Source organism: Clupea harengus, chromosome 24, assembly GCF_900700415.2.
Source record: "Clupea harengus chromosome 24, Ch_v2.0.2, whole genome shotgun sequence".
Lineage (NCBI taxonomy): Eukaryota > Metazoa > Chordata > Actinopteri > Clupeiformes > Clupeidae > Clupea > Clupea harengus.
The window spans coordinates 7,157,174-7,180,197 of NC_045175.1; the positions used below are offsets into that span (position 1 = coordinate 7,157,174).

Below are 23,024 nucleotides of genomic sequence, written 5' to 3' on the forward strand. Positions count from 1 at the left end.
TCGGCCAGAGCTCCCTCTGTCTCTCTCGCTCCCTCACTCTCTGTCTCTCCAGCCTTTCTCTCAGCGCTCTCTGCCCCGTCCAGGCGACATGAGCCGACCACCAGCCCCGCACCTCGCCATCCTGGAGAGGTCCAAGCACGTGAAAGACGAGGACAAGCTGTACAGGTTCCAGGGCCTCCTCTACCCCTCCATCATGAGCCCGGCCGAGAACCTGGAGGCCGTTAGGACCATGGAGGCGCGGGCCGACGACGTGCTGCTGGTGGCCTATCCCAAGTGTGGTGAGTCGGGTGTGGGTTAACATTAGGGAATCTTTGGTCCTGCGGCTCAACTTGAGCTACTGTAGATCAACTTGTACAGTAACTGGCAGAGCGAGGTGCAGAAAACACTAAGATCATGTGTCAAGGTCAAGATCTTTTTTGGGGGGAGGGGGGGTCTGCTTGCCTAGACTTTCACAGGCACCAGTGTCAGTGCAAAACTCTACGAAAGCTCAAACTGGGAAGAACAGCAGTTAATTTAGTCCACAACATGAATCATCTGTTTTGTTTTCTGTGCACCAAATACTTTGCTCTCTTCAATAATCCATTTGTATTTTTCATCGGACAAAAGGGCATTGCGGTGGTACATGACTTTGTGATAAATAAATTCATACATTTGCTCGAACAGAATGTTCTGTCTACGAAAAAAGGTCTGTTCCACTTGGCGCCCCATAGTCTGATTCCCAGGGTCGTTCCAGTACAGTGCAGTCATGGCATCTATTTTACTGACAAACCTTTTGTACAGAGCTGGAATTAATTAACTCTACCTCCACTTCACTGACAGGTTTGGAGAAAAACAAACACACTGCTTGTGCATGTGTGTGTGAAACCTTTCTCTCCTGTCTTTCTGTTATTTCACACACACACACACACACACACACACACCAGACACACACACACACACCACACACACACACACACACACACACACTCAGTTGTGTTGCTCATTCATTCAGTGCCAAAGTATAGTCACGCTGTCAGTCCACAGTAAACAGAACAAAAGGCAAAGCATCACGATTATGCAACTAATGCGCAGTGAAGAAAGGAACACAAATGTTATCAGCGTCTGGTCTGAGATGATTTCTTAGGCATATGGTACCATCCAACAAATGGGTCTTTAGGTCGGAAACATAAGGGGAACTAAGTATGAACTTTTGAAAATTGTTAATATTTGTGGAAATAAAAACAAATGAAAGATAAGATGAATGTCAGGAGTAAAATATGAAGAAACTGACAAGGGAGAAGATTTTATGGTTTTGTTTTAAAAATAAATGTTAAATATTGTTAAACCCTAACATTCTGTACCATTGTATGGCAGTGTAGCTCGGCCACTGGTTTCCAGGAGGGGGTTTCAGAATGCATCAGTCTAGCTGAAAATGCATTTTATGCAGTTATTTTGAAGTTGTCTATTGACCCTTTACGTAATACGTGTTAGGATACACCTTTAATTAGAGTGATCACTGACTATGAAACAGCTTCTTTTTCACCTGCACACGTGCTGACGCATCACAGCAGTGTTAATTTTGGCAGCTATTTTCGATTTAGTCTTAGTCTTTAGACGAAAATGCATATTAGTTTTAGTCACTTTTAGTCATTTTTATCCTCCTTAGTTTTAGTCTAGTTTTCGTCGACGAAAACTCAGAACATTTTAGTCTAGTTTTAGTCGACGAAGTCTCATTACATTTTAGTCTAGTTTTAGTCACATTTAAAAGTCCATCTTATAGCCACATTAAACTCCTTTCCTTCCCTTCTCAGGCTCGGGGACCCCTTGTGAAGTGTCTACAACTGCATAATAGTCAAGCTTGCAGTACTTAAACTGTGGATGCAATTAGTCTCTAAGATACAGATTTCCTAGTATATGCCTACAGCTGAATTCCAATGAATTCAATGTAAATAATAATTTTAAGGCAATACTTAATTAACAGTATTATTATTAAAATATAAGAGAATATCGAGTCTAGATTTTGAAGATTCAAATGATGTGATAACACAATACAACTACTATGCCTACCTGGCCTTAGTTAAATCAACCACATATCCTCCATATGAATTGCTGTGCAATCTGATAACCTACATATTTAGCTAGACGGATAGTTTGAGAGTTGAAAGTAGTGCAACAAATCACATATTCATTTATTTTCTTTTGATTAATGTCATGCGTGGCCTGTCCTATAGTCCATTCTGCAATGCGTTTACTAGCTAGTTATCGATAGCTAGTATAACTTAGCTAGCTATCGATAGCTAGTATAACTTAGCTATGCTACCTCATAGTTAACTAACGTTAGCTAGCTAAACGTTTTGGAACTCATTTGCCAAGCCAAACGGGAGGTTTCAATCGAAAATGACAAGCTAGTTATCCAAGCTGACACAACCTATACACTCGACTGCCCCTTTGAAGTTAACTTAACGTTGGCTAATATATTCTAATAACTAGTTAACATTAGCTAATTATCATTGACAGTTACTAGCTAATTTACCTTGGCATAAATTGCAGGGTTGTATTGTGCGCTTTCAGGTGCCTCTTGTTGTGTTCTTCCCACCTATTTTGAAGCCACAAGGTTTCTCGCCGGTTATTGCGGTGCATTGTGTTTTATTTTCTGTCAAGTTATAATTTAAGACTGTCCAGATATCTATTCTTATTTTTCTTCCAGTAGCCTACCGAGTGCCTGAACTTCAGCCATCATGACGTTTGTTAGGGCGTCACTTGCATGTCTGTCTGGGCATCTCAGGGAGTGGAGGAGGGATAGATACAGGACCGGGCAACATTCAACCAATGATGTGCATACAAGTTTAGAAAAAAAAAAAAATTGTGACTTAGTCAACCACCAACATTTTCGTCTCGTCTCGTCTCGTCAACGAGAGTTAAAATAGATTTAGTCATAGTTTTTATTTTTAAAAATCCATTTTCGTCACGTCTTAGTCTCGTTTTAGTCACGGGAAAAAGGTCGTTAACGAATATTTTTCGTCATAGTTTTCGTCAACGAAATTAACACTGCATCACAGACCTTTTACTGTAACGTATCCCTGAATGCGCCTCCATTTCCCAGGATTCAACTGGATGGTGTCTGTGATGCGCAAAGTCATAGCAGCCTCCAGTGGACAGAAAGAGTCGTCAGACCTGCCCCCACTGATCGAGTTCTGCACACCAGAGAGGCAAAAGGTAGGAGGACCACACATGTGCGCGCACACACACACACACACACACACACACACACACACACAGACACAGATATGCATTTATACATGCGCACGCACACACACACACACACACACACGCACACACAGATATGCATTTATACATGCGCACACACACAAATGTATACATGTGCACACACACGCGCACACACATTTATACATGTGCACACACACACACGCACATACATTTATACATGTGCACACACAGACACACACACACACACACACACACACACACACACACACACACACACACACACACACACACACACACACACATATACATTTGAACGTCATTAAATCTGTTTTCATGTGCATTCTCTTGGCAGGCAGTAGCTGAAGAGAAGTCTCTAAGGCTTCTCGGGACACATCTGTACCCTGATATCATCCCTGCTTCTTTTAAAGAGAAGAAGACTAAAGTGAGTGAATTTCACCTCATTGTTATAAATTACAGTAATATTGTTCACATCTGCGCGTCTGTTTGGTAAAAAAATAAATAAAAAAAAAACTTTTTTATTATGACTATTGCCAAATGCCCTGATTCCTTGACATACATTTGTTCTATGCAATATTTTTCCTGAATCCCCACGACAACCCTAAATATGTATTACTGGGAGACGTCCTGACGTAGGCCAGCTGTTTCAGAGGGACGGAGTGACTGAGAAACCAAAAGAACCTCATGTTGCATCCTTCCCCTTTCCATTCCAAGTCAAGTGAATTCCAAATAAAGATGTCCACTCTACCATGGCATGACAACCCAAATGTACTCCATGAGCTCTAAACAATGACCTTTGAACCTCTTGTCCTCCAGATGCTGGTGGTGTGGAGGAACCCCAAAGACACTCTGGTCTCCTACTTCCACTTCATGAACAAGAACCCAGTGCTGCCCAACGTCGAGTGGGACAAGTTCTTCACAGACTTCATGAAAGGAGAAGGTGAGAATGAGAGAGAGATGATAGAGTCGTCAAATGGGTTCCAATGTGAAAGTACTAATGTGCCCTCGTAGAGACTACCCTGTACTGCTTCTAGAGCAGTGGTTCTTAACCTGGGTTCGATCGAACCCCAGGGGTTCGTTGAGTCACTCTCAGGGGTTCGGTAGAGGTCAAGACACACACAGTATAGCCCGGTTCACACTAGCAATGTCGGGCCGTTTTTATACCTATGTTTTGAAGAAATCATATTTGATTTGTCCAATTACGAAGGGTTCGGTGAATGCACTGATGAAGCTTGCAGGGTTCAGTACCTCCAATAAGGTTAAGAACCACTGTTCTAGAGTCATGCAAAAGTTGTGGTTCAAGTTCTCTTGAGACCAAGTCATGTATTTGAATGACTGTCCTTTAGGCTTCATGCTCCCACAAATACTCTAAGTTATACTGTAACTGTTAAGGATATTACTGTAAGTGTTGAGGGTATTATGGTAAGTGTTAAGAACATTACTGTAAGTGTTAAGGGTATTATGGTAAGTATTAAGGACATTACTGTAAGTGTTAAGGGTATTATGGTAAGTATTAAGGACATTACTGTAAGTGTTAAGAACATTACTGTAAGTGTTAAGGGTATTATGGTAAGTATTAAGGACATTACTGTAAGTGTTAAGGGTATTATGGTAAGCGTTAAGGGTATTAATGTAAATGTTAAGGATATTATGGTAAGTGTTAAGGACATTACTGTAAGTGTTAAGGATATTATGGTAAGCGTTAAGGGTTTTCATGTAAATGTTAAGGATATTATGGTAAGTGTTAAAAACATTACTGTAAATGTTAAAGATATTATGGTAAGTGTTAAGTGTATTAATGTAAATGTTAAGGATAAATGTAATGTAAATGTTAAGGATAAATGCTGTGTCAGCATTTGGTGTTTTTCCATCAGCACTTTTGGCCATGCCAAGCTGTGCCAAGCTAATTTTCATTTCTGGCTCACTACAACCTGTGGACTCAGAAATGTTGTGAGGATTTTGCTCACTATTTTGAATTTACTGTATCTATTCTAAAATGCTTTCTCTGTCTGTCTATCTGTCTGTCTGTCTGTCTGTCTGTCTGTCTGTCTGTCTGTCTGTCTGTCTGTCTGTCTGTCTGTCTGGTGTTTGAATTAGTGGCCTGGGGTTCATATTTTGATCATGCCCTTGCCTGGGATAAACTCATGGATGCTCCAAATGTGAAGATTGTCACGTTTGAGGAGATGAAACAGGTAAGACAAGACATGCGCTCACACACACACACACGCACGCACGCACACACACACACACACACACACACACACACACACACACACACACACACACACACACACACACACACACACACACACACACACACACACACATTGCATGCATAGCCCAACAGAATGTACCACACATGTTCTTGCAAACAAACATCCTTGTTTTCCTGCGTTCTCAGGACCTGAGTGGGGGCATCAGGCAGATCTCTCAGTTCTTTGGCTTCCCCCTGACTGAGGAACAGGTCCAGACTATCTACTCAGAGAGCACCTTCAGTGCAATGAGTGCCAAAAGCGTCCATGGCAAAATGGGAAGTGTCTTCTTCAGAAAAGGCGAGTTTGATTATTTAGATTACAGTTTTGATTCGATTTTCAATATCAGTTTGGTTTAGAATATTATTATTGTTGTTGACTGATGATGCCTGTGTCTTTACTTTTAACAAAACATGTACTCAGTGCCTAGATCACTGTATGATGAAGTTTCTCAAATGGATCATCTGACGTGTTTAAAGGGATTATGTCTAAAATGCGAAGATGTCTTTTGTTTAGAGTGTTTGTAAAAAGCAATATTATTTATCAAATGCTAGACTTCTAACATTTAGGCAATTAGCACTTATTAAGAGTTGCTGGTAGTATGTCTGTTATTATTATATCTCTGTGATTGTGTTTCACAGGTGAGGTGGGTGACTGGAAGAACCACTTCAGTGAGGCCCAGAGCCAGCAGATGGACGAGGAGTTCAACAAGAGACTAGCAGGAACCAAACTGGGAGCCAAACTCAAATACGACACCTACTGCAAGTAGGGAGAAGATGGCCAAGATGTACCAACAGCCAAGACTTGGAGTTTTAAATAGATTATGTTAAAGGATTTTTGTACAAAATACAAAGTGAAGGTGAATTATCACCAAGGCTGTATAAATAGCAAATCTTTCCAAATAAAAGCAGTAAAATGTTTGAAACATTTATAAACCAACATTTTTAGAATATATTCTCGACATAACTCAGTGAGACATATTAACGTTCTTAGCCACTAGGTGGTGGTGTGACCATGCAATAAAAAAAACAAAAGAACACACACACACACATACACTCACACTCACTCTCTTTGCCTGTCTCTCTGTCCATAGGATGTTTTCCTAAATTGAATCACTGAAGGAAATTTTTATTTTTCATTGAACACTGAAGCAATCAATCAATTGATTATTGGTCAGCTGTAGTCCTGTGTAATTCACCTGGTGAAACTGCAGAGGGGGTCATCAGTGTCTTTTACTCTGCTTGGTCAACGCCTTCCCCCCTTCCCCCCCTCACCATTACCACAGATCCTTTAATCAAGATACATTTCAATTAAGATGTGGCACGGTGGCTCAGTTGCTTGCACTGCAGCCTCACAGCAAGAAGGTCATGGGTTCGATTCCCGCATGGGGCACTGTTGGCTCGGGGGGGCAGGTCCTCCCCAGACCTTCAGTGCTCAGGTGGGCTATCTCCCGGGCCTTTCTCTGTGGAGTTTGCATGTTCTCCCCGTGTTCACAAGGGGTTACCTCCACTAAAAAACCCCAACAGAAAAAACATGCAAAGAACAGAACACTCTTCGTCAGTCCCTGACCAAGACAGACGGTTCATCTCACCTGGTCCCCGGGCGCTTAAAAAAAAACAAGCTGCCCACTGCTCCTGGGGTCCTGGAGGAAGGACAGTCCGGGAAGGGATAAATGCAGAAGCTAAGTTCACAAACGAGTGTGTGTCCTGTGGCGCCTCCATGTTTTCACGTGTGTTGCAGTGTGTCGCTTGTGCGATTAAAGTCTGACAATTATTACAATTATATAGATACTTTTCAAGGCGTGTATTTATTTTAAGCAACTAGTTTTGGTATAATCCTCAAAGTCACTTTGATGGTATATGGTCATGTAAAGGACAGAATCTAGGAATGTAGTCGCCCAGGAAAATGCAGTTCTGTGGTCTAGATAGGACATCTCAGGCAAATGTAAGAAAAGCTTTCACAGCACGAGCTAACAGATTATGTAGCCAACAGACAACAGTTAGCATACTAGCAGGCTTTTGTCAGTGCCAACTGTGCTGTTGTTGGTGTTTCCAAGGTTTTATTTCATACCCTTATAGGTAGTCTGCTTCCCAGTTTTGGACCAAAGCTCTTTACATCTGCTTCAAGTGGAGGGGTGCTTCCACACGCACAACCAGCAGCCTTCATTGGAGCTGTTTCTCATATAAACCTTATCAATGAACTGATATCCAGGTTAGATTTAGAGTAAAACTACTAACTGCTGCTTTAAGCGGATGGGTTGCTTCCACACACACGACCCGCAGGTTTCATTGGAGAGGTTTCTCACGCAAACCTTATCAGTAAACTGAGTCATGTCAACACTGGTCTCGCCAGGCAGGCTTTTGACTTTCAGCTTTAAGGCGCGACAACACTGTTTGTAAACCAGGGCAGGAGTCATCTGTGTTTTAACATTTGGAGAACATTTTCTCTGACATGCAAAATAGTAAACATGCACAGTCACTCGTACATGTAATTCAGAGGCAGACATTTCTGGAATGATGACAAAAGAAGAACATTTCCCCCAGAAGGCAAAGTGACAAAGTCTATGAGTATAAAGAACAGCTCAGCAGTTACTGAAGCAAATACCTTGGATGACATCCATGGTGAAATACTTGGCACACAGTAAGTGAAAACATAACAGAAGGAGTTCAGGTGTTGATGTGTTGGCAGAGGAATTAACCATGGGAGAAAGATATTACTCTTTATACTCTGACGGCTACCATGAATATTTTCATCATTTGATCTCTGAATACCTACTGTCTTATGTCACAAGCACACACACACCTGCAGGCTCGCACACACGCACGCATGCAAGCATGCACGCATGCACGCACGCACACACACACACACACACACACACACACACACACACACACAGACACAGAGATAGGAATGGAAATACAGTGTGTGTGTGTGGTGTGGTGCGTCTCTGTGTGTGTGTGTCTGTGTGTGTGTGTGTGTCTGTCTGTGTGTGTGTGTGTGTGTGTGTGTGTGTCTGTGTGTGTGTGTGTGTGTGTGTGTGTGTGTGTGTGTGTGTGTGTGTGTGGTGTGGTGTGTCTGTGTCTGTGTGTCACCTTTTCCCGTTGTAAAAGGAAATATCAGATCACACGCACAGCCTTTGTGTGCCGGCAGTGCAGAGAGTGCAAAGTCATGATTATACAGCTCTTGCGTGACCTGAAGACATTAGTGGTGACATGTGAGTGAGATGGATGAAAGAGTGGCATGTGTGTTTATAGGTGTGTGTGTGTGTGTGTGTGAGAGAGAGAGCGAGAGAGAGAAAGAGTGTGTGAAAGTGTGTCTGTGTGTGTATATGAGCAATTACCAGTCTGTGTGTGTTTACATTGCAGTAACATTTGCTTTACTGTTTCAAAAGCAGATGGTTCAGTCCAAATAGGCTTATGTGTACTTTTACTTTTTACTATGAATTAAATGAATTCATTTCTTCATGAAGCAGGATTGGTGTCACTGGTTGAAGTATGATTGTCATGTATCCTTTATCAATTCTGGTCACCTTTTTCTGACAACTTCTTCTGCTTTCTGACAATGTTTTTTCTTATCAAATCAAACTAGTAAATTAAAGTAAATGAAAACTAACCTAAAATACTTGTGCACAGACATACTGTACTTCTTTTGTTTAAAGATACAACTTTTGTACAGCTGACCCAGAATGCACGTCTAGCATACACTGTGCATAAAACGTACAACAGAACTCAAATAAATGAACTGATCTAGCTTTGTATGACTGTGTGCTATTAGCCATAGGTGATCCTTTCGGTGAGACAGACTCTGAGCCGGACGCTAATGGCAGATAAGAGGGTTTATGGCTTCCACCTGAGAGGGTGTGTGTGTGTGTGAGTGTATGTGTGTGTGTGTGTGTGTGTTTGTGGCTTCCACCTGAAATAATGTGTGTGTGTGTGTGTGTGTGAGAGAGCGTATGTGTGTGTGTGTGTGTGTGTGTGTGTGTGTGTGGCTTCCACCTGAAAGAGTGTGCACTCTGAACAGTCACATTAAAGCTTAAAGGTTCACCGAAGTTATAACTTTGAGTTCCACACCTCAATTTTCATCTCAATCTCGTCTCATCTCAATCTCCAGTGTCTCGTCTTCTACCAACACTTTATCCACTTTACATTGTTTCAAAATGCACTGGAAATTCTTTTTTTTTTTTAAACTTTAGACTATTTAGACTTTAGACTTTAGACTTTTTTTGTAAGATTTAGACTATTTACAGTAGAATAACAAGTACCAACATACTAACTACATACCCACCCACCACATGCGTACAAGCAGGTACAAATGTCATTTTTACAGTTAAAGTTGTTGATGTTGAAGTTTGTGTCATATTGAGACTGGGTAGAAGTGCCCGAGAAGGGGGGTAGGTTGTGTTTGAGCCAGTTCAGCTGCAGAGGACTCTGGAAGGGACTGTTTGTTAGTTCCGGCACGTTTGGTCTTGTCCACAGACTTAAAGAAGTTTCGGACCATTTAGAAATGAGGACGTTTGACTTCTTTCTTTTCACATACACCGCTTAACCTCAAAATCAGGAATACACAAACACAGACAGACACACACACACACACACACACATACACACATACACACAAACACGGACAGACACACAGACACAGACACACACACACACACACACACACACACACACACACACACACACAAACACGGACAGACACACACACACACACACACACACAAACACGGGCACACACACATACTACGAGCACACTATTTACACACACTACTTACATGCAAATGTAAGTGGACATTTCTGTGCTCTTATCATACAACTGCTAGTTATATGCATCCCTCTCTCTCTCTCTCTCTCTCTCTCTCTCTCTCTCACTCTCACTCCACGCCCACCTCTGGAATAAAAACACCCCTCCTCCATGTACTCTCTCACTCTCTGTGAGCCCTGCTCCCTCTCTCTGTCTCCCTCTCTCTGTCTCCCTCTCTCTCTCTCGCTCTCTCTCTCTCTCTCACACACATTTATTTTCTACGTCTGGTCCTTCACCTCCACACCAGTAGCCAACATGAGCGGGCCTCCACCCGGGGCGAACATGGCCCAGTCTCGCATGGAGATGGCTAAGAACATCAAGGATGAGGACAAGCTCTACAAGTTTGAAGGGGTGATATACTCCACTATCATGAGTCCGGTCGAGAACCTGGAGGCCGCTAGGACCATGGAGGCGCGGGCCGACGACGTGATGCTGGTGGCCTATCCCAAGTGTGGTGAGTCGGGTGTGGGAGTGCCTTGGGGAATGTCTTACTGAAAAGGGGGAGGTGGGAGTGTTGAATGCTTTCGGGGATTTTTGGCTGGGTCTCTGGGTTTGTGTGTATACGAGGAGGAAAGTTGCATAAGTTGCAAAGGAAATTCTATTGCATAACAGTGCACGGCCATGTCAAGTTTTTGGGGTTTGAATGTGTGTACACACATGCATGGAAAGACACCAATGCTCTCTCTTTCAGTCTGTTATTTGCTTACAAACCAGCTCGTTCACTCTTTCCCTCACCCTGTCTCTCTCACACACACACTCACATACCACTCACTCACTCTCTCTCTCTCTCTCTCTCTCTCTCTCTCTCTCTCTCTCTCTCTCTCTCTTCCTTTCTCTGTCTCTCTCTCTCACACACACACACACACACACACACACACACACATACATACATAAACAAATAATTACCGCCCCCACACCTTTGCTTGTCATCAGTTAGCCAGCATGTTTCTTAACTTAGACCATGTGGTCAATGTGCGGAATGTGAAACAACAGGAAAAATCTGAACTGGGATCAGGTTGCAGGACATTGCATAACTAATGACCTGCGTGCGAGCCACGACAGACCTCCGGCGTAAAGAAAGGAAGCTTCTTTTGTCTACGTGCACCATAGGCGGAAGGGTTAGAAGCTGAGAAGTTTAGAGATACTGTGCGAGAGAGTAAATATGAGAGCACTGAGCTGCCTATGTATAGATTATTCGGATATAATTCTACCATGCAACATAAACAAACCAAACCACACATTTAAACTATGTCAGAACTATTACACAGAGGCAGGAAGGCGTCCGTAGTCTTGCTAAACAAAGCCACCAAACTCCCTCCCCATGGGATGCCTGCTCACATAGATGTCCGAACAGCCAATACTACCTGTTCAACTGCGTTGACAAAACAAAGGTTTTGATTTTCTGCTGAGGATCCAGAAAGGATATCAATATCCTCCTGGGAACCAAGAAAAATGTACAGAATACCTCAAAAGAGTAAGAGGGTATGCACGAAAAACAAATGTCAACTACCGAGTAAACAAGTCTATGGGTTGGTTCTCAGGAGGATAAGATGTATATTTTGAAATTTTGATAATTGTAGTAACTTTGTAATAGTCTAAACATTTGAAAGATCAGTTTATCCTGTTTCGGCAGGTATTGGGTGGAAAATGTCTGCTCCATTTTAACAAACATCATACTAAATGCTAGTCAGGTTAGGAAAAAATTATGAATATTTAATTAAGCCTTGCTTGAAATCTTTTGACCTACTCTATCTATACACAGGTCCACCTCTAAATACATCATGTCACTCCTCTACTGTATTTCCCAGGGTTCAACTGGATGGTGGCTGTGCTGCGTAAAATCATGGCAGCAGTCAGTGGAAAAAAAGACGTCCCCGACATGCCCCCGCTGATCGAGTTCTTCTCTCCAGACGTGCAGAAGGTGAGGAACACCTCCACACCTCCACTATGCTACTAAATAGTATATAGTCCCGTGGAAGATTAGATAAGGGTAGCCACACTGGATAGTTTTCCTATGCAATGGATGTGGCAATTACACACAATGTAATACATTGTCCAGACATATATACTTGCTATTTCTTTAAGAAATTGATCATAAATCAGTATATTTGGCTTATTGTGGAGATTTTGATATCTCACTGTCACATCATATTACCTGCCATACAGGGTGTGTATGTGTACTCATGCTCATCTCTCTCTCTCTCTCTCTTTCTCTCTCTGTATTTCTCTCTCTCTCTCTTTCTCTCTCTCTCTTTCTCTCTCTCTCTGTATTTCTCTCTCTATGTCTGTATTTATCTCCCACAACCATTTGTTCATTCAGCAGCTTATAGCCCAGCAGCCATCTCCACGGTTCCTGGGGACTCACCTGCACCCTGACAACATCCCCGCCTCTTTTAAAGAGAAGAAGACCAAGGTCAGAGGAGCAGACCATAGCACGTGTTTATGTTCCATGAACTAACTTTAATTTGCACATGAATTAGCATTAATGCATCACATGGTTAAAGGTACAGTCCTCAAATCTGGTGAATGGTTTTAATTTGAGTTCAACAGCCAATCAAATCACACCTTTCCCTTCCATGCTCCTTAATTGGCTGAAATTGTTTATGGCTCACTGTTCATTTTATGTTTACAGAGCCAGGACTGTGTAATAATAATGCTTTTTTGAGCACACACATTGAACAGACAGCTAAACCATGAGGCAAGGCAAAGCAAGTTTATTTATACAGCACCATTCATACACATTGGTAATTCAAAGCGCTTTACAAATGAGCATATAAAACAACATAGAAAAGTAAGAGATTAAAACAGTAAAGTAAATGCGCCTTCGGCACACACCAGGATGGTGGCGGCCAGGACTCATAGAGTTTGTTGGTGAGGGTGTGAGGAACACAGCAAACGAGGGGAAATTTTTGTGAAATATTGTGCAAATTTATTTAACAAACTCAACAAAAATACTTTAAAAAACAAACTAAAATCCACCAGAGCGTTGTTCAATGCAAACAGCACAAGCCACAATCAAAATAGCATTCACAATAATGCTAATGCTCTCCAGACTCCCACCAACTAAGGTAAAAAGTTTAAAAGCCCTAAAATTAGCTAAATTGGTACATACCAAGATGAGTAGGGGACTACCCAGTCCGTTTATAGAAAGTTTAACATAATAGAACATAATATGACCCCCGCACAAATCAGTCACTTCCCCCTATCCAAATCTTGCAATAAACTATGCAATTCTCTGGGGCTCAGGTTCCTTGGGGGACGGAAAGTTTGTGGGACCAGGAAGTGAGTGAGATGTTAGTGTTTGTTTGTGTTGTGCGAAATTAACGGATTAGCTGCGTGAAATGAGTTATGGAGCGGAATCGGCCGGTACATGACCAATCGCTACTGATGGTGACATGAAAATGGGTAAGTAACAGAGGGATTTGAGAATTGTGATTGCGATGTTTAAAGATGGAATGTGAGACGCGGTTGCCGGCACCCACTACATTCCAAACATTACCAGGTGGTGCATGGATGCGTGTGTGCGTGTTTCCGTGTTGTTGCGGGTAGTAAGAAAGTTTAAATGTCGCGGGTAGTGTCAGGCGTGTTGGTGGAAAGCAGGGGCTGCCTTTTCACAGTACATTGTCAAATAACGTCCAAAAATAAAGAAAAGCTTTGAAAATGAAGCTAAAAGAACATAGATTAGATAAATAAACAAAAAAGTAAATAAAAAAAAATGAGTTTACAGAAAGCATCTGAGAACAGTTGGGCCTAGTCTAGTCTAGTCATAAGGAACTAATTTGCTGAATTTGACAAAAGTCTACTGGATTGGAATTTCGGACTGTACCTTTACATGATAACAATTCTGTTTATGTTAACTACACTTTACAGTCATGATCTCTAAAAGGATTAGTACGTGAACATTAAAACACTGGATTATGTGAGTTTTTGTAGTTAATACTTCATAATGTGAACTTTGCTTAACCCAAATCACCCACAGATAGTGTTTTTTTTTTTTTATCTCACAAAGACTATAATCTACAACTTCATGAAGCTGCAAAACCCATCTCCAGTTTAACACTTATGTTTTGTTGCCATGTGATAAAAATATTGCCTCTTAAGGAAATCGTTATGCTCGTGCGTTGCTTAGATATCGCCTTAAGTAAACACTTTGCGGAACATGTTAGGCACTCTGTGCGGTAAGAAGTGGGCACTTTTGGGAAAGCAGGCTCTGTTCTGGAGTGAAGTCCTCAGCTAAACGTGACATCCCTTGAAACCCCTATGACCTGTGACTTCTGACCTTTGAACCTCTTCTCCTCCAGATGCTGGTGGTGTGGAGGAACCCCAAGGACACACTCGTCTCTTTCTATCACTTCATGAACAAGAACCCAGTGCTGCCCAACGTCGAGTGGGACAAGTTCTTCACAGACTTCATGAGTGGAGAAGGTGAGGGACATAACTTCTAGGGCCCTGAGGAGATTTCTGTATACAGTAGACTAACTCTGAGGAGATTTCTGTATAGACTAACTCTGAGGAGATTTCTGTATAGACTAACTCTGAGGAGATTTCTGTATACAGTAGACTAACTCTGAGGAGATTTCTGTATAGACTAACTCTGAGGAGATTTCTGTATACAGTAGACTAACTCTGAGGAGATTTCTGTAAAGACTAACTCTGAGGAGATTTCTGTATAGACTAACTCTGAGGAGATTTCTGTATACAGTAGACTAACTCTGAGGAGATTTCTGTAAAGACTAACTCTGAGGAGATTTCTGTATAGACTAACTCTGAGGAGATTTCTGTATAGACTAACTCTGAGGAGATTTCTGTATAGACTTACTCTGAAGCCTTTAAGCAAGACAAGTTGCATTCAGCACAAAACACAAAATGAACAATCATGTACTAGTTTAAGTGTCAAGGTGTGATCACATGGACATACAGTAGTTTTATGCGTTTTCTTTATGTATTTCTGTGTGTTTTCTTGTTTGAATTAGTGCCCTGGGGTTCATATTTTGATCAAGCCCTTGCTTGGGACAAACTCATGGATGAACCCAATGTGAAGATTATAACTTATGAGGACCTTAAACAGGCAAGATTAGCATGCGCACGTCGGTGTACATACGCATGCCTGCATACTCATGCACGCAGATACACACACACACACACACACACACACACACACACACACACACACAGACAGATATTTCTATATACTCCCAGTCATGTGCACTCACAAGTGCATTATAAATACACAACCATAGACAATGTACCACACATGTTAATGTCTTTTTCCTGCGTTCCCAGGACCTGAGTGGAGGCATCAAGGAGATCTCTCAGTTCTTTGGCTTCCCCCTGACTGAGGAGCAGGTCCAGACCATCTACTCGGAGACCACCTTCAGTGCCATGAAGGAAGGAAGTTCTCATGGCAAAATGGGAAGCATCTTCTTCAGAAAAGGTGAGTTATACTGACTAACACTCAAGTAGCGCAAATAAAAAAAAAAGGAAAGAGAGTATGAGTATATCATCTTCAGATTAAGTTTCATGGTGAGAGACCACCACGTGAAAAATGAAAAAAAGCTTTCACAGCACGACAATGCCAACAATCTCGCCAAAATACATGAGTTAGCATGCTAGCAAGCCTTTTCCTAGTGCCACTTGTGCTGTTGTGGGGATTTTTCAGTTATTGCCTTTTCGTTAGTTAGATTGCTAGTTTTCAACCACATCTGCTCCCTGCTGCTTCATCATTGACAGAAACATGAGAGGAGTATGTTTAAAATACTTGATGAGTTTTATCCCCTTCACAGAAACTAAAAATAGACTAACATTAGACTAACAACTGACAATAGACATCTTTCCACTATCTATGATTTCTGTCACAAGGCTACAACCTGTTTGACCAATTTATTTCAATTAATTAAAATTTTATGTACGTATTTCTATGGCACCTGTAACACCTGAAATGGTCTCAAGGCGCTTTACAGAGCCCAGAGCCTGAACCCCATAGGTGGCAAGGAAAAACTTGGAGGGGGGAGATAATCCTGTGATCTGTGATTGTGTTTCACAGGTGAGGTGGGTGACTGGAAGAACCACTTCAGTGAGGCCCAGAACCAGCAGATGGACGAGGAGTTCAACAAGAGACTAGCAGGAACCAAACTGGGAGCCAAACTCAAATACGACACCTACTGCAAGTAGGGAGACGACTATGGTCACATTTGTACTTTTGTATTAAATACACAGATTCTGTTTTGTAATGATTCTGTTTTGCATTAAAAACACAGAAATGATGGACAATGAACGTATTTTGACTTATATACTTTAATAAAATAAAATGTTTCTCTCTGGCACTCTCTGAGCAGTTTGGCTTGTTTGCCACTAGATGGTAGTGTGACAATGCACATACAATACACACAGGGACACAGACACAGACACAGACACAGACACAGACACAGACACAGACACAGACACAGACACAGACACAGACACAGACACAGACACAGACACAGACACAGACACAGACACAGACACAGACACAGACACAGACACAGACACAGACACAGACACAGACACAGACACTTTCCTATATTTTTTTGAATCAGTTGTCACTGACAGTGTTATATATAAGCTTCATGTGAATGTTGATGGGCTCAATCAAAATCCAAGAGCATCAATGATTATTTGGTGTCATAACAGACATCAAAGGCACTTAAGTAAAACTACAACTTCAGATTTTAGTGTAGCACTTCTGTGTGTGCAATTGAATGAGCATGTTTTTACTGACAGCAGTGGCAGGCAATACTGATTGTTTTTACTGACAGCAGTGGCAGGCAATACTAATTGTTTTTACTGACAGCAGTGGCAGGCAATACTGATTGTTTTTACTGACAGCAGTGGCAGGCAATACTGATTGTTTTTACTGACAGCAGTGGCAGGCAATACTGATTGTTTTTATTCTGCTTTGTCTCTTTAAGAGGGAGGTATGACCCTCACCCAGAGATTCTATAGCAATCAACCACACAAACTTCTGCTCCTTGCACACGCCTTATCAGTGATTGTTTAACAGTAACTGTGCATAAACACACGCACGCTCGCACGCACACACACACACACGCACGCACAGCTGAGAAACACTCCCCCTTTGCAAAGGGGCAGAAACGGCTCTGCAGCAGTCAGCACCTTTCCATTCTCAACGTCAAAGAAGCTGCATGGTTTTACAGCATGAGTCTATCAGCTGCCCAGCAAGGAGGTGCTCCAACATGGAGACAGGCCAGAATGGAGATGGCCAAAAGGTTGAAGGACGAGGAGAAGCTCTACTTGTTCGACGGAACGCTCTACCCCGTGGTCCTCTGCCCGGCCGAGAACATGGAGGCCCTTAGGACCCTGCGGGCCGGACCAGACGACCTGGTTCTGCTTTCCTTCCCTAAGTGCGGTGGGTGTTATGGAGTTGTGCGAACAAGTGTTTCACACTTCTTTTTTTTCCCCCACACAGACGTTCAAACGTTAGGAAGCAAAGTTTGTTTTATAATCTAAGTCTTTTTGATGTCAGCATACTCTTTCTAGTGTAGAAGGACTCTCTAGAAAAGTCCCCTGTTGCAACACACTTGCAACACTTCCCTGTAAAAGAGCACTTTCACTTACAGTAAGAGACCACCTCCAGCTATCAAGAAAAGATTAAAAGTAGGAATAGGCAATGACTGTATACAGTATAGGATAAAAACACCTGATGAACCAAAGCAAAAAAAAAACAACAACAACTGAAAAATCGTATTCGGAACTTAAAGAACTAAATAGGTGATATAGACACAGGGTACAAAAAAACAACTCAGCTTTTCCTCCCTTGAAAGATCTCTCCCACCACAGCGCATAATGTTGCTAGTTGCTAATATTTAAATGTTTAAAAACCCAGCTTGTGTGTCAAACAAGCTTTTCTTTTGTTCATATCTCTTGGTTGAGTTTGTGCATAGGCCCGGTGTGTGTGAGAATCTTACTACATTTACATTTACATTTAGTCATTTAGCAGGCGCTTTTATACAAAGCGACGTACAAAGGATAGAACAATCAAGCTACGAGCAATAGAGACCTAGTGTAACAATAAATACTATTTTACATAAGAAATGAAAAAAGTGCCGGAATGTAACTACTGTAAGTGCGAGTTAAGTACTAGTTTTATATAAGCTGCTTCACTGTGTATAATGTACCCCTTCCCAGGATTCAACTGGATGGTGGCTGTCTTACGGAAGATGATGGTTGCCATTAAAGGGAAGACTTTCTCATCGGACATGCCTCCACAGATTGAGTTCTGTTCTCCAGAGATGCAGAAGGTATTCGATTCAATTCAATGCAATTGAATTCAATTTTATGTATGTAGTGCCAAAACAATGAAATTGTCTCAAGGCGCGTTACAGAACCCAGGGCCTGAACCCCCTTAGAGCAAGCAAAATGGCAACAGGGGCAAGGATAAACTCCCTGTTAGTCAGGAAGAAACCTTAAGCACAACCGCAGCACATAAGGCAGGGTATCACTCATGACTCACCATCATTTCTACTGCAAGGTGCTGAGGCAAATCTTGTTTTCTGCAACTGATGTGTAAACTGCACATTCTTGTGCCAGACGCCATCATTTTTTGCCTTGATTTAATCTAGTGTGCATGAATTCCATCAACACAACATAAACAGGTTAAAGACACTGACCACATCTTGCCAGGGTTAGACAGGTCTGTGCATATTGACAACAGAATATAGCATGTTGTCTTTGGAAACATGCACACAGAGCTTTCACATACTGTCTCAGAAAGCACAAATCAACCAGGCCTGATGCAGGATCAACTCCAGTGTCTGCTACCATAGAGACAATCTGTTTGTTCCGCAGACAATAGAACGAGAGCCGTCGCCGAGGTTGCTGGGGAATCATTCTCACCCGGAGAAACTGCCTCTGTTGTACCAGTCCATCAGAGAAAACAAGACAAAGGTAAACTCAACTCATGGTTCTCTTTAAGAATCTCTTAAAAATCACACCATTTTTTTTAACAAGCTCTATGCTCCGGCCTTATTTTGATACTGATGTTGTTTATTTTGACACACTTCATTAAACGCGTTAATCCTGCTGGTGTCCAGTTTAGGCCTCTGTTCATGTTAAGCAATTTGAGACAATACTTAAGATTAATGGTAGTATATATAAACCAGACTGGAATGATTAGATAATACAATCCATCTGCTCTCTCCCTCTCTCTCGCTCCCCCCCTTCTCTCTCTCTCTCTCACTCCCCCCTCTCTCTCCCTCTCCCCCCTCTCTCTCTCCTTCTCTCTCTCTCTCTCTCTCTCTCTCTCCCTCTCTCTCTATCTCACCCTCCCCCCTCCTCTCCCCTCTCTCATCAGACGCTAATGATGTTCAGAAACCCCAAAGACACAGCTGTCTCCTACTTCCACTTCATGAACAGCAACCCTGCCTTGCCCAACGCAGAGTGGGACAAGTTCTTTTCAGACTTCATGAGTGGAAATGGTGAGTTGAGGCAGCCACCCGGCAAGCTAGACAATGACTACACACAAGAAATGTGCTACACCTTCGAATCCTTCATACCTGACCACGAGAGTCCACTTCTAAAAGATATGAATCAGTTGTTTACATTGATGGGTACTCAGTTACGTCATTTTTTTAGGTGGATTTGGATAGAATAGTTATCTAAATACATAAACCTAAATTTTGTATCTGTTCTGCATTTCTTTTCTTTTATTCGGTGGGTCATACTGATGACCATTATGCTTGACCAGTACACATTCTTGTTTTGAGAATAGTATTCACTGTGTTAGTAAATAAAGTCCCCATAATACATCTGTTCCTGGAACCCATCGTTCTCTAATGTAGTTCGGATCAGAAAGACATACGTTCTAGAATATCTCTCTTGGGTCTAGAATCCCTAGATTGGTCAGGGCACACGTGTCTACCGACCAAGAGAAGTGATTGTTGGGTAATCTACACAGCAACGTGTCCCAGTATTCTGGGATTTAACCACTTTGTCACAGTCATCTACCATAATGGATATGATGAAATACTTGGCCACACCAATGGCCAATGTTACTGGGAACTGGGAAATCACATCTTGCACAATGTGTGGTTACTGCATGTTGCTAATTTGTGAGTAGTTTGACACAGTTTACTGAGTGAGTAGTTGAGAATTGAGAACCTGTACTTTTCATCTGGTGTGATAATTGATAGTACACAGCTTCACTAACCCTAAGTCCAAATAAAAGCAACAATTACAACGAGATATAAGATGCATTGAATTATTGAATATTGTACATCATTATTATTAACTCTGAACTTTAAATTCTGATTCCTTCATAATGGAATGGGAAGGAGCCTGAGGTCTGTATGTATGGCTTTGCAAGAGTGAAAGAATTCTACACAGAATGTCATGTAGTAGTATGTTATTGCTTTCCAATGCACCTTTCTTGTTTTGTGCAGTAACATTTGGATCATACTTGGATCATATTGAAGCCTGCACAAAACTAGTTGATGAACCCAATGTGATGACAGTTATTTATGAGGAACTAAAGGAGGTGAGAAAAGAGAACCATAGTGCCATCTGGACACACACACACGCACACACGCACACACGCAGACACGCAGACACACACACACGCACACACACACAAGCACACACGCACACACAAATCTCTCTCTCCCTCTTTCTCTTACCCCCCCTACAGACACACATTCTATGCACAGTCACGTCCCACTGCATCTCTCTGTCACTGACATCTCCCTGTCATAGCAGGACTTGACTGAAAATGTCAGACGGATTGCGCAGTTCCTCGAGTTCCCCCTGACTGAGGAGCAGGTCCAGGCCATCTCAGCTGAGAGCACCTTCAGTGCAATGAAGGAGAACGCCGTCAACACCCACGGCCAATTTGGCAATGTTTTATTCCGGAAAGGTGGGTCAGCCGTGGTGGCTGGGTTTGGCAATTATTCTTGCAGTTTGGCTCACAGCAAGACAATGAGTTGTGTCTTATGGTAGTAGGTCACTTTTTTTGTTTGTCTGATGCCTTTGGTTTTCAAATCTATACCTCAACTGACCTCCTTGCCCTTACTGAGTTGGGCTAGAGCGGATTCTTTTAACTAGCTTCATCACAGTACAACATGAACATTCTGAACAAATTAGCATTTTTCTGTGACGTGAACATGTCGTCAGTGTTTATGGTGTTTCTTTAGCCAAATGATCAAAAAGTCGCACATTTATACACTGTGATCTGCCATCTTTAATGCCCAACCTTTTTCTGTTTCGACTGCTGTGAGAACTAGTCACTAGCAGATAGTGTTAAACCGTGTCTAGCAGCGTGCCTTAACTGGCTGGAATACAAGATAACATTTCAGCATCTCATTGAACTAAGATTCCTGTTAGCAGGAAGGTTAACCTGCTATTTGTGAAACAAAAATCATGTCAGCAACCATTTGCTTGCTTATTTGTTCTTGTTTTATGAAGATGTGCTATTGGTGGCGTTAGCTTTCTTGTTAGGCCAGGGCTAAGTTGAAATATAAATAGCACCCCTCCTGTCAATATTCTTTCTTTATGGAAAATAGTTTTGAAGGCTGGGATGCCCATCAGATGTCTCCTAAACTAAGCTGTTTCTACTACGAAGGGGGGGGGGGGGCTGTGGCGCAAGCAGCAGCCACGACCATGAACGGGCTTGAACAGGCATTTCCCGATCCCATTCCCCACCTCTTCTCGCCAGCTCATTTCCTGTCAAAAACCTTCACTATCGTATCTGATTAAAGGCAAAATACTTCTCTCCCTCTCTCACTCTCTCTCCCTCTCTCCCTCTCTCTCTCTCCTTCGCTGCCCACTCTCTCTCTCTCCCTCTCTCTTAGTGGTCATCAAGGCTGTCAATATCTTTCTCTGTTTATAGGCTAACAACACAGGGGCGGAGTCCTTGGTTTGACTCCCAGAGATTTAATAGAATGAGTAAAATGTGTCGTGAGTTTGTCCAAATGTTTATCACTACCTGTCCTGCCCACATAGCGGTACACTGGGACAGATTGGTACCTGATCAGGAACAGTATTTCATTCAAGAGTAAATATTCAGCACATTTACTGTTAGAAATCTTGTCCAGAGTTGACAACCACATAGGACAATCAGAGGAACAAGAAGCTTAAGAGAATCTAATTAATCCTGTGTGATCTGTGTTTCACAGGTGAGGTGGGTGACTGGAAGAACCACTTCAGTGAGGCCCAGAGCCAGCAGATGGACGAGGAGTTCAACAAGAGACTAGCAGGAACCAAACTGGGAGCCAAACTCAAATACGACACCTACTGCAAGTAGGGAGAAGACTGTGGTCAAATTTGTACTTTTGTACTAAATACACAGACATTTGGACAGTATTTCTGAAGAATTGCATCCTGACCCTTAAAGATTGAATTCAAGAATCTAAGGTTTCATTCTGATTCTAAGGTTTTCATTCTGATTCTAAGACTGCATATATTATTGACACACTTCCAATAAAATCATAAGAAAAAAACTGCACAAAAACATACAAAATCACATATCCTATGTGTGGATAGTGAAAGCTGGCTATACCATGAATGACATAGATGGTTGTATGCAAATATATTATATCCGACTGAGATCTTGCCTCCATTTTATGCCATAATTACCTTATTGTTCACTGTCAGTTGCCATTTTTTCCTAAATTTCCTTCGGGATTAATAAAGTATCCATCTATCTATCTATCTATTTGTCTGTAAGTAAAGGAGTTATTTACAATGACCACTGTG

The 23,024-nt window shown here is 42.0% G+C and overlaps 3 protein-coding genes across 5 annotated transcripts; all 3 read left to right on the forward strand.

Annotated features, from left to right (window-relative positions):
• Positions 1-22,979, forward strand: LOC105896853 (sulfotransferase 6B1-like). Its single transcript, XM_012823660.2, has 8 exons — positions 1-278; positions 3,083-3,195; positions 3,560-3,649; positions 4,042-4,165; positions 5,323-5,417; positions 5,627-5,777; positions 6,119-6,253; positions 22,580-22,979. Exons 1-7 carry the CDS (start codon positions 89-91, stop codon positions 6,244-6,246), a joined length of 891 nt encoding a protein of 296 aa, XP_012679114.2. The 5' UTR covers positions 1-88; the 3' UTR covers positions 6,247-6,253; positions 22,580-22,979.
• LOC105896852 (sulfotransferase 6B1-like) lies at positions 10,409-16,603 on the forward strand. Of its 2 annotated transcripts, none has more exons than XM_012823658.3 (7): positions 10,409-10,734; positions 12,089-12,201; positions 12,604-12,693; positions 14,582-14,705; positions 15,254-15,348; positions 15,564-15,714; positions 16,324-16,603. In XM_012823658.3, the coding sequence occupies exons 1-7, from the start codon at positions 10,536-10,538 to the stop codon at positions 16,449-16,451; spliced, it is 900 nt and encodes a 299-aa protein (XP_012679112.2). In that variant the 5' UTR covers positions 10,409-10,535; the 3' UTR covers positions 16,452-16,603. The 2 variants fall into 2 exon arrangements, with proteins under 2 accessions (XP_012679112.2, XP_012679111.2); XM_012823657.3 differs by having other exon boundaries at positions 10,410-10,734; positions 12,601-12,693.
• LOC105896849 (sulfotransferase 6B1-like) lies at positions 17,373-22,979 on the forward strand. Of its 2 annotated transcripts, none has more exons than XM_042703441.1 (7): positions 17,373-17,685; positions 18,465-18,577; positions 19,125-19,223; positions 19,630-19,753; positions 20,717-20,811; positions 21,027-21,186; positions 22,445-22,979. In XM_042703441.1, exons 1-7 carry the CDS (start codon positions 17,475-17,477, stop codon positions 22,570-22,572), a joined length of 930 nt encoding a protein of 309 aa, XP_042559375.1. In that variant the 5' UTR covers positions 17,373-17,474; the 3' UTR covers positions 22,573-22,979. The 2 variants fall into 2 exon arrangements, with proteins under 2 accessions (XP_042559375.1, XP_042559376.1); XM_042703442.1 differs by having other exon boundaries at positions 17,375-17,685; positions 21,030-21,186.
• Positions 22,980-23,024: the final 45 nt, after the last annotated feature.

Coding starts and splice junctions, on each gene's coding strand:
- LOC105896853 (XM_012823660.2), top strand. CDS start 89: ATGAGCCGACCACCAGCCCCGCACCTCGCCATCCTGGAGAGGTCCAAG. Junction 3,650..4,041: donor TTAAAGAGAAGAAGACTAAA/GTGAGTGAATTT, acceptor CTTGTCCTCCAG/ATGCTGGTGGTGTGGAGGAA. Junction 5,778..6,118: donor AAGTGTCTTCTTCAGAAAAG/GCGAGTTTGATT, acceptor TGTGTTTCACAG/GTGAGGTGGGTGACTGGAAG.
- LOC105896849 (XM_042703441.1), top strand. CDS start 17,475: ATGAGTCTATCAGCTGCCCAGCAAGGAGGTGCTCCAACATGGAGACAG. Junction 18,578..19,124: donor GTTCTCCAGAGATGCAGAAG/GTATTCGATTCA, acceptor TTTGTTCCGCAG/ACAATAGAACGAGAGCCGTC. Junction 19,754..20,716: donor AGACTTCATGAGTGGAAATG/GTGAGTTGAGGC, acceptor TGTTTTGTGCAG/TAACATTTGGATCATACTTG.
- LOC105896852 (XM_012823657.3), top strand. CDS start 10,536: ATGAGCGGGCCTCCACCCGGGGCGAACATGGCCCAGTCTCGCATGGAG. Junction 10,735..12,088: donor GGTGGCCTATCCCAAGTGTG/GTGAGTCGGGTG, acceptor TGTATTTCCCAG/GGTTCAACTGGATGGTGGCT. Junction 12,694..14,581: donor TTAAAGAGAAGAAGACCAAG/GTCAGAGGAGCA, acceptor CTTCTCCTCCAG/ATGCTGGTGGTGTGGAGGAA.